Consider the following 11,941-nt stretch of genomic DNA (forward strand, 5'->3'; position numbering starts at 1 on the left):
TAACCAAGAATCTGAGTAAACAGCTCTCAAAGTTTGTGAAGTTAACAATGGCTTCTGTAGCTGAAACCTGAGAACAATATATCCACACACAAGCCAACAGAAACTTCACATGTAAATGTTGGCTTTGACATGTGTGTCTGCACCCTCCAGAAGGGTGTAAGCTCTGTTTACAAACTAATTTAGACAATTTAATTGTTGTTAGCACATGTGGATCATTGCCGCATTACCACTTGAGTCCACTTTGTTTGATATACAGGAAAACACATTCCTGCATGTTCTGCTAGTTTTGCCTTTCTTGGTTTCTAACTTGTCCTCATTCCCACCCTGTTTTGTGTGTCTGCCACTGTTTTACAACATGTTATGAAGGGGTGAGAAAATCTCGTGAGGATTCAGCTGTTACCAGCCTGCAAGGAGACTTTATCTGTCAGGTGGAACTTTGGAGCTCTCTCATTGGTTTGAACGAAAGGGTCAACAAGTATAAATATCAACGGCGACCCTCCCGGTTCATCCTCTGCTCTCCTCCAGGGACAAACATGAAGTTGTTCATTCTGGTGGCTCTGTTCGGGCTCAGTGTGGCCCAGCACAACCCCAACACCAAGCATGGCAGGCAGGCCATCGTCCACCTGTTTGAGTGGCGCTGGGCGGACATTGCAGCTGAGTGCGAGCGCTTCCTGGCTCCCAATGGCTATGGTGGAGTTCAGGTAAATCTGATGCATGATTGGTGTGTTTCACACACTTGAGATGGAAAAACTATTATTATTATTATTATTATTATTATTATTATTATTATTATTATTATTATTATTATTATTATTATTATTATTTATTTATTTATTTTTACTGTCAGGGAACTCATATAGAGATTTTCTTCAGTGTTTAAAAACAGTTTGGCAGTCCTTCCATATTTTGAACAGTGCAATTTGTTAACAACGTGCACCCCAGAATCTATATTCTGCGGGGAACATTAGCCAAAAATATCAGATCTACAAGCTCACAATATAACGCAGTGTGAGCTTATCGATTTTTGGCAAAGAGATTTGGTGTAGACGGAAAAAGTGCAGTTGTAACTCAAGTAAGTAGTGCCTACAGGGGTTTAAGTGGTTAACCTTGGCGTCCCTATTTTGACGAAATTATAGGGGAAAAACACTTTTTTTTATTGTGAAAATAACTGATCTACAAGCTCACATGCTTGTTTGAAAATGGCTAGTTTCCCTATTCATCGGACAAGGAGGTAGTTATAATAGGGCTTAAGTGGTGAACTAAACAGATATTTTCTGAATATTTTCTGAAGAAGATTATCAGTCGCATCACTGTCGCTGGGCCGCGTGGCACATCTCCAGTGTTCATGGAAGTGAACAGCGGTTATCTCACATGCTTATGTTTGTTCCTTATTTGCTGCCCAGATCTCTCCCCCCAATGAGAATATTGTGTTGAGCAACCCCTGGAGACCCTGGTGGGAAAGGTACCAGCCAGTCAGCTACAACCTGTGTTCCAGATCTGGCAATGAGCACGAGCTCAGGGACATGATCACCAGATGCAACAATGTCGGGGTAAGCTAACAGTTGCATGATTTAATTGATTCATTTTCTTTCTGCTAATTTCCATCAGTGGTTGCTACAGCAAATCATCTGTTACCATCTGGTTCTGTTTTCTGCATCTTCCTCGTTGGCCACCTGCATGTCCTCTCTCACCTGGCCTTCCTCTTCTCCTTTTACCTGGCAGTTCCACCTTCAGCCTCCTTCTCCAGTTTCATGACAATGAAGATCTTAAGGTTTTGTGTGGCCTGAGGAAAGGTCACGGGGTCACTCAAATGGCAATCCTTCCATTAGACTTGTGTGTAATTGCAACTGTTAGCCCAAGGGTGGCGCTAGAGAAGCTGTGGGGTCACCAACATCAGTAGGGTGCATCCTCCTGGGAGAATGAAGGTGCTCAGACAATTCCATGACAATTCAGACTGTAGTTTTAGCGATATCCATTTTGAGACCAAGGTGTTGGATTGCATGCTATACCAACACTTCAGACAGCTGCCTAGATTCTGCGATTTAACGGCTCAGGAATTAACCCATTTAGAACTGTTGCACCCAGGGCCGCATTAAGGCCCCTCAGGGCCGTGGAACTACACCAAATCAAAGGCCCCCCCTCAACATTAATCGGACAATATTGGGTGCGTTCACGCGCACGTGCGTTTGGTGCACGTGCCACCGCCAGCACGATCGGTGCTGACACAGGCACTGGGCAGAGCCTTTCCAACTTCAGTCTATGCTATGACTACAGTGTCTATCATTACAAATTACATTTATTATTAAGGAGGTTACTTTATGGTCATTACAGTCGTAGCCTACTAGACATATGGTGATGAGATGGGTAACAAATGTTTCATATTTATTTTCTTATTCTTCATAAGAAATTAAACAATTCAAGTTTAGAATTGAGAAAACAATACTCAGCAGAGATGGTAAAAGTACTACTCACTTTCTTCACTTAAAGTAGAAGTAGCCTCAGATACATTTACTTATGTAAAAAGCGACTTTAGTAAAAGTACTCATTCAACTAATTACTCAAGTAAAAGTACAAAAGTACAGGCTCTGAAATGTACTTGAAAAGTTAAAGTAAAAAGACCTCTTGAAGTCTACCGCAGTGGTTCTCAACCTTTTTACCACCTCAGAAAATAATATTATGGCTCACCATTATGACCGACTGATGTTAAAATACAGTAGCGTAGACCTATACCCATCCTATTCAGCTATTTGCACAGTACAAATGTATTAAGAATATGTCATTTAGATTTTCACAGTGTACATTATGGTAGCACTAAGACAGACAGACAGACAGACAGACAGAGATGACATTAACAACCGTGAGCTACATTATTCAAACACAGCACGTGAGATACAGTCTACTTCAAACAAACACACACGCGCACACACATCTTCATTGTCAGGTTAACTCACCATGCTGCGCCGAGGTTCAAAGAGTTTAATGCACGGCACTTCCAAAGTTTGTACAATGTTTAAGTCACAGGAGCTGGTTTTCATATCGTAAATAATATGAACGTTGGCCCAAATCTTGCGTTTAATCCACATGGTTCTTGTTTATTTGTGTTGCGGTCACAGACCATGATAGCAGACTCATACTGGTTAACAGAAACAAACTTACCATAAAAGCGGAGGATTTCAAAATAAGAGCCGCTTGTAAAGATTAGTCGACAGTAGTTTTATTTTTTTGTCTACTTACAGGAAGTAGAAGTGACACATCAGTACCAGCAACGGTATGCAAGAGGTTTGCATCTGTTCTGCCGCGCAACATTAAAAATAAAGCAACATATGTTTATAAATATATATAATTCACACAGCAGGGCCCGAATATATACATTTTTATAAATAATAAGAAGAAGAATATATATAATATTATAATAAAATAATATAAATTATTTATTTTTTTACAATAATATATATATTTTAAAATACATAATTCACACAGGGCCCCTGCAGGCTCAGGCCGTGGAACACAAGTTCCACTAAGTTCCGCGGTTAATGCGGCCCTGGTTGCACCTATACGTTGTTATACCTTTCAAGCTGGGAACACATCTGTGTCATTTTAGTAGTTGCTATCCTCTTTTGTCCGTTGTTGTCAGGCAGAAACCTCAATATCTTATATCGCCCTACTTGATCAAACTAAAGTGTCACACAAAAGCATCAAAAGTAGCAGATCTACAAGCTCAAAATGCAGCGCATTTAGATCTGCTACTTTTGCATTTGAATCCTGAAAAGTAACATTTTTGCACACATGAGGTTTCCACCCGACAGAGACGAAACATAGCAACACAACTCTTTTTGTTTTTGATGTTTTAATGCTGATTATTTCTATACCTGCAGGTCAACATCTATGTGGATGCTGTCATCAACCACATGTGTGGAGCCGGTGGTGGAGAGGGCAAACACTCCTCATGCGGAAGCTGGTTCAGTGCCAACAGAAAGGACTTCCCCAGCATCCCCTACACCCACTGGGACTTCAACGACGGCAAGTGCAGGACTGGCAGTGGCAACATTGAGAATTATGGCGATGCCAATCAGGTACTGCATGCGTGAGAGCTACTCACTGATCAATACTGTGCTGCTGATTTATTTGGAATTTATTCAACCTGATTTTGACGACATTTGGCATGACAACAATGCGTGTTGACGCGTACAGGCACCACTAGGAAATAATAACTTGGCAAAAACTCTCAAAATTATGTGGTAGATTCTGTGGAGTTTGCATGTTCTCCCCGTGTCCCCTAGGGTAGGGTACCCTCACAAAAAACATGCAGTAATCCTGGTCTCTATACTGCCTCCCCCTGGTCAGCCGGGGCACCTGATGAAGGGGAAAGGAACTGGTTGGAATAACGTGTTCCTTCCACGAGCTACGTCCAACCAGGGAAACCCCCCCCCCCCCCCCCTGTCAGGTGATAAGAAGCGGCTTGCTAGCTCCTCATGCATTGAAGGAGGCATGAGCTCAGTTCTAGGCTCTCCCTAGGCTGGCAGAGGGAGAGTAGCGCCCAGGATTACATAGGCAATTAGCACTGGGTGAAAAAATGGGTTACAAAATCGTGGGATAAAAACTAAAACAAAATAAACAAATATGTTACAGAGTACAGTAAAGCAGAATTCTCACCAACAGTGTTAGCGAATTAGTCCATGCCTACAGTATTTCAGACCACAGTGTGCTTCTGCTTGGCACTGTGTCTTGCTGTACAGCAGCAGCAAAAGCAGATTGAACTTTGCCACACCATTTTTTTCAAGCTCCACCTCCTGCCGCATCGGGGAAAGCGGCGGTCGTACCACGCCATAGATAGACAATGCGCGAAACCTTGCCGCTTTCTCAGAACGCAGACATGTAACACCGCTGCTGTTGTGAATTCGGCGTAAACCTTTCTGGCTTCCTTCCTGAGGTTCGTGACTGCCGTCTGGTGGGTCTGCTGGACCTGGCCCTGGAGAAGGACTTCGTGAGGGGCAAGGTGGCGGACTTCATGAACAAGCTGATCGACATGGGCGTGGCTGGATTCAGAGTGGACGCCTGCAAGCACATGTGGCCTGGTGACCTGGGTGCCGTGTATGGCCGCCTCCACAACCTCAACACCAAATGGTTCCCAGGTGGTTCCCGGCCCTTCATCTTCCAGGAGGTAGGCTGATGTCGAGGTTTTTAGGAATAGGGTTGGTTTTATTACAGTTTATGGCCTCATGGTTATGTTGTAGCTTCAAAGGGAAAATAGACTGCCCCAACGCTCCTGATTTCGTGTATAGAGGGGCGGGTGTATAGAGCCGGCGAGAGACTGCGCCTGATCCCATTGGTTCACCGATCTGTCCGTCAACCCCCGCCCCGTTAACACAACATTACGAGCGACGCCCACTGCACTCTGGTTGGTTGGGAAGTGAAACACTTCCTCATACCGAGTACACCGACGGGCTGGGCCAGGCTTTTAATTTTTTAGCAAAACTAAACAATAAAAGCCTGGAGATCGAGGCTAAAGGGAAAATAACCCAAATGATTATCATGCTAAAGCTTTGTGACTCCGGTCTTGTTTTTCTCTCAAGGTTATTGACCTTGGTGGCGAGCCCATCAGCGCTAACCAGTACTTCCATCTTGGAAGGGTGACAGAGTTTAAATATGGTGCCAGACTGGGAGGAATTTTCCGCAAATGGAATGGTGACAAGCTGTCTTACACCAAGTATGTCTGTTTATCAGTTTATCTGTACATATATTTGGTTTTCATTCCAATGAATGACATTATCTAGCTGCACTTACAACTACTAATAGGCAACTACTGATGCCTCCCTGTGAGAACATCATTCAAGCTTTCCTCACATGGATCTATAATATTTGAATGAATGAATTTATTTGGTTATAAAAGGAAAGAGCACATCAGCCCTTCCTTTATTCCTTGCTTTACTCAGGAGATTAAACTATTCATGTCTCATCCAGGAACTGGGGTGAGGGATGGGGCTTCATGTCCAACGGCAACGCGGTGGTGTTCGTCGACAACCATGACAACCAGAGAGGCCACGGCGCCGGCGGCCCCTCCATCGTCACCTTCTGGGACCCAAAGCTCTATAAAATGGCTGCCGCCTACATGCTGGCCCACCCATACGGAGTGACCAGAGTGATGTCCAGCTTCCGCTGGGACCGCCATATTGTCAACGGAAAGGTGCTGTAGATATTCATGTTTTTTTTTATTCAATCAAACTTAAAGGCATAGTATGTCACTTTGCCCTGTGTTTATATGACAAAACTAAAACTAAACGTCGGTCTTACCCATCATTTCCCTCTGTACCAGCAGTTATCAGCCACTGGAGTAGTGTGGTGGTGGTTACCTGCAGAAACACACTACCATCTTATCATCTGTATGTTCGTGTTTTCATTTGGTTTGGTAGACGGGGACATTTTTGGGGAACCAAAACAAACAGTGAAAACAGCTACAGTAAATAGGGCGAGAGGGCAATGTGTTTCTGCAGGTAAACAGTGGCTGATGACTGCCGATCGCTACAATGATGAGGGAAATATATTGTTTTGTTATGTAAACACAGAGCAGAGTTACATACTATGGTGTATAATACAGACGACTAATAAAAAGTAAATAATACAGCCACATAGCTTTTAAAAACGTGTGAAATTAAAGTATGCCCCCCCCCCCCCCCCCCACACAAAGAAAAACTGTGATTGTAAAATATGTATAACAATTTTGTCGGGAGGTCGGAAACTCATTCATTCATCCGATCATATTTTCTGATCAGTCATTAACCTGTCGATTCATTCGACAGGTTCGAGATTCGAGTACAGAGTCATTCACTCTTGCACACCTTTTGTGAATCAATTGATCACTCTATAGGATCAGAATGACTGGATGGGGCCTCCAGCCCACGGTGACGGCAGCACCAAGCCTGTTCCCATCAACCCTGACCAGACCTGTGGAGACGGCTGGGTGTGTGAGCACAGATGGCGTCAGATCAAGTGAGTCCTTAGAGACAAGGGTTTCTCAAACTTTCAGACATTTCAAGGACCCCCCTTAAAACTTATTTTTAAATTAATCAAATGTAATTTTGTCCAATCTGTATGGTAGAGTATGTTAATACGTCTCCCTGGACATCTATTGAGATTTTAGATTTAGATCGTGACAAAGGTCATGTCTCACCTAGACACAGGATCCGACACAAATTTGTACCTTATATGGTCAAGATTCAATTCATCCCCTGAGCAAGCAGGCAGGCTCTATTAGCTCAATGGTAAAAAAAATGTCAGCATTTGCGCAGGAAATGCAGTTTCTGGTGTGTGAAGCATTCTACTATAGACAACTTATTTGACTGTACCTGACTTGCTCTGAATTCCAAGTGGAATAACACAAATGTAAGACAAACTGTTCCTGCCTGGAACTTGTTGAACTCATGATTAATACTTTCCTCAAAGTGCTGAATGCTGAATTCTTTCCAACATGCAGTCCTTGCTCTGTACAATCCAATCCAATAATACTGTACACTGTGATGATTTTTTTATTTATTTTTGCCCCCTCAGGAACATGGCCATTTTCCGTAATGTGGTCAACGGACAGCCCCAATCCAACTGGTGGGACAACAAGAGCAACCAGGTTGCCTTTGGACGTGGTAACCGTGGTTTCATCGTCTTCAACAACGACGACTGGTGAGGACAATTGATTTTACAGCAGCTAGCTATCCTGACATGGATTTTTGGAAGTGACAATTTCATTTGATTAAATCATATTCACTTTAATTAAAGGTACAAATAAGGCGTTGTCCTATAGACACATACTCACTGTAAAGACATAGTGCAGAGATTTAAATTATATATGGTGCATTTCTACAGCGCCTTTCTCCACAGCACTTACAGTACAGAGTGCATTACATTCACCTATTCATTCACACATCCATTCACACACTGACGGCGGAGGAAACCACGTAAGGCGCCAACCTGCTCATCGGGAGTGGTTAGTGGTTAAGTGCCTTGCTCAAGAACCGGGAACCTTCCGATGTCAAGACTACCGCTGTAGTACATATCAACAGTTATCCTTAATCAATTAATTGATTAATTTGTGACATTTGTTTCACTCCTATTGTCCCTCAGGGACTTGGATGTGACTCTGAACACCGGAATGCCTGGTGGCACCTACTGTGACGTCATCTCCGGCCAGAAGGACGGAGGCAGGTGCACTGGAAAGCAGATCGGCGTCGGGGGTGATGGCCGCGCCCACTTCAAGATCAGCAACAGAGAGGAAGATTCCTTCGTGGCAATTCATGCCGACTCCAAGCTGTAAATGGTTAAATGCACACTTCAGCTTGCAATAAAACTCCATCTGTAAATTTGAATGTTGCGGACTGTCTTTATTGATTTTTGCCAACTTCACAATAATTGCTACTTTTAGGAAGACTCAAGCTTAATTGGTCAGTATCATGAGCTTATGGTTTTGGATGAACCGACATACCTGGATGATGTAGAATTTATGAAGTAATACTTATATAATATTAATTATAATTTACAATTCAGGCATTTGGCAGACACTCTTAATCCAGAGCGATTTACAGTAAGCACGGACAACACAATGTAATTACATCAAAGGCATAGAGATTGTAATCTAGGATCCGAAGTAAACCAAGAACCTATCATCAGTCTAACAGTAGAATATCCAAAAAAGTTAATAATCTGTACATTGAAATTATACACAATATGTATATATACAGTTTTCTTCTTTTGAACATTAGTTTTTAATTGGGTTTTAGGCTGGACAAGAACAGAAACAGACCTAACCTAAAAAGTTAAAATAAGGAGATACAAGGTTTCTGCCCAACAGTAACGTTATGTTAACCACTTATGCCCTTTAAACTTTATATGACGAACAGTGAAAATATCCAACCAGCTCCCAATGCATCACATCATGATATGTTGTAGATCTGCTGTTTTAACTATTTCTGAACAATTTTGAAAATGTTTGAATATTTATGACAATCGTGCTGAAAATTGCGTTTTGAAAATGTTTTCCAATAAACGAGATGCTCCAAAATAGGGACAATGCTCTGTGGAATGGATCAGCTGTTTAATCAGTCAGCATTATGTATTCACGAATTGGCTCGATGTTTTAATCTCACCGAACACACGTGAGACCTTCTCTGACATCTGGCATGAAGGTCCAACGTTCATCATCCTCATCTGCCAAGCCCCCCTGCGGAGGGGAGCGAAGCCTTTCGACACGGCCGTGAACGTGCCTGCTGCCCATCAAGACAGAGAGAGAGAGAGATGGAGGAATGAGGGGAGGAGGAAGGTATGGAGGGGAGGTAGAGTGATGGATGAAAGGTGGGATGGAGGAGTGGAGTCTATCAAATGGGTCTAATGATATCAAAATGGAATCCTTGAAATTTAAAAGGTTGAGAATCACTGAACTATACTATATTGGAACACCAATCTAAAGTAAAACAAATAACTCCTCAGTGTTAATTTAACTCTGAGAGCTTAATACAGACCTGTAAGCGTTTGGACCCCTGGTGGAGTAGTTCACCCAAAAAATTACTTATTTTCTATCAATTACACACCCCATGAAGCATTGAATTCATGGATATTTTTTTGTTTTTCGCATTCCTAAGCCAATAATTTGATTACCGGCAGAAAGATGCTAATGTTACCGGTGGGAGACTCAAAGGAGACTCTTTGAGTCTCCCACCGGATTCAATGCTTCATGGGGTGTGTAATTGATAGAATTGAATGGAATGGAGTCCAAGGAGCCAGAGGCATTATTTGTGTCTAATTTATACTCCCTCGGTGGTGCACACTGAAAATAGCCAACAAGCTCGCTTTCAGCGCGCGAAACACCGGCGTAGCCTATAGTACATAACAAAGCATAATTGGTCTTTTAGTGAGAGGAAGATATGAAGGAATGGATGGAGGGACGGACAGTATGGGAAGGTAATAGGTATACTGGAGGAGAACACATGCTGACAATTCCTCAATCAGATTCAGAACACATCCCCAGCCTCTCTAATGGGCACAGAGCCACACAGGCTGCTCCCTGGGAGGTCACACATGGATCACATGAAAGGATGCGGGTTATACAGCACACAGACACCATTACATAAGTTCCCACCTTCTCATGAGTGTAGGCTACCGTATTATTCTGTATAACAGAAGAACCAAATTAGTATTGTGAAACTAAACTCCATGGCATTGGCCAACCACTGGTTAGGAATGTACTACATATAAAAAATAAGTAAATGCAATTATTATTAAATTGTTATTATTATTATTATTATTATTATAATATTCAGAATGCAGTTGTAGCTCAGCCAACATGTTAGTAAGTAGTGATTCTTCAGTGATCACATCTGCATAATTAGACGAAAAGCTCCTCAATCAATGGATTATCAAGTTCACGCTGTTTACATCATCAGCTCTGTAAATGAATTAACTTTGAATGTCTTGGATATTCAGCAAATAAACACAACATTTGCTGGACACTGATCCACAGCTCCTTGCAGGTTACATTTTCCAGTATGAATAATCTCAGTAGAATTTGATCCTGTGACCATGGCACTGTTAGTAGTAGTGGTGAAAAGTAACAAAGTACAATTACTTAAGTACTGTATAGTGCAATTTTGACGTATTTGTACTTTACTTGAGTATTTCCAATACTTTTACTTCTACTCCACTACATCTCAGGCAAATATTGTACTTTTACTCCACTATATTTATTTGAAAACTTAAAAAGTAACTAGTTACTAGTTACTTTTCAGATATAAATTATGATATTTTGAAACATACATTAATCACTTTAGCCCTATTTTATACATAGGTGCGACGCGTTGTGCTATTTTCCAACATTCTAGTACTTTTATACTTTTCGTACTTTAAAGGTAGGGTAAGTGATTTGCAATTATTCAAATAATTGCAAAATGGGTCTATGTTCTGATAGTGCTCGTTACTATAAAGTGTCCTGTCCATATAAAAAGTCTCCATGTCTCTCCAGCTCTTTATAAAACAGAAAATGTATTTTGTAGTTTTTTTTTTTTTTTTTGTAGTTTCATTTCCAATTTTATCCAACCAGGACAGAGAACTCAATCAGGATATAGATTAAACAAGTGAAATTGGAAGTGATGACACTAAGAAATGAGCAGACAAAATTTTAACTGGAACACTATACAAATTAAGCTTAAAAATGGGTACTTTCTCCTGATTGGCTGAGATTTTGACACCTACCGAAAAATGTATTTTCTGTTTATTAAAGAGCTGGAGAGACAGGGAGACATCTGTTACTGAACAAACACTCTATAGCAATGATTACTATCAGAATATAGTATTTTAACCTTTTAACAAAATACTTTTTGTTTTAACCAAAAAATATCACTTACCCTACCTTTAAGTATATTTTGATGCCAATACTTTTGTACTTTTACTCAAGAAACATTTTGAATACAGGCTTTTTACTTGTAACAGAGTATTTCTACATTGTGGTATTGCTAGTACTTTTTCCACCACTGGTAGTAGGCTACCATGTATATTTTATTGCCCCATATATACAGCAAGACATGTTATATGCAGCCGGTTGTAACAGGACATGCACAACGATAACAAAACAAGACACACAGAAACTCAAGTATGAGCATTATTCAACATGCTTGTTGTGAGAAGCGAGGGCCTTTAACATGTGTAGTGTGTACCAGAGTCCTTCCTTCCTCTCCTTGCATTGTGTATTCCACTCTGGTCTTCGGGGACAACGCCTCGCCATCACACCGCGGCCATTTCAGTTTCACCTGAGTGCAGAGCTGGCATCCGTCATTAGGGCCGCACAGGGACTAGTGTGTGTGTGTGTGGGGGGTGTGTGTGTGTGTGTGTGTGTGTGTGTGTGTGGCTCTGTGTGCGTGTCACTGTTGCCAGATTTTGCGAGAGAAATATGCAACCACGTCTATGA

The 11,941-nt window shown here is 41.7% G+C and overlaps 1 protein-coding gene across 1 annotated transcript; it reads left to right on the plus strand.

Moving 5' to 3' along the window:
- Positions 1-394: 394 nt before the first annotated feature.
- On the plus strand, positions 395-8,302 carry LOC308093892 (alpha-amylase; the record flags this gene model as incomplete). The annotated part of the gene is made up of 9 exons (XM_080440285.1): positions 395-701; positions 1,404-1,550; positions 3,876-4,073; positions 4,931-5,161; positions 5,574-5,707; positions 5,962-6,184; positions 6,866-6,987; positions 7,546-7,671; positions 8,113-8,302. Exons 1-9 carry the CDS (start codon positions 534-536, stop codon positions 8,300-8,302), a joined length of 1,539 nt encoding a protein of 512 aa, XP_080296411.1. The 5' UTR covers positions 395-533.
- Positions 8,303-11,941: the final 3,639 nt, after the last annotated feature.

Source organism: Gymnoscopelus braueri, assembly GCF_963280865.1.
Source record: "Gymnoscopelus braueri genome assembly, chromosome: 10".
NCBI classification, from domain to species: Eukaryota; Metazoa; Chordata; class Actinopteri; order Myctophiformes; family Myctophidae; genus Gymnoscopelus; species Gymnoscopelus braueri.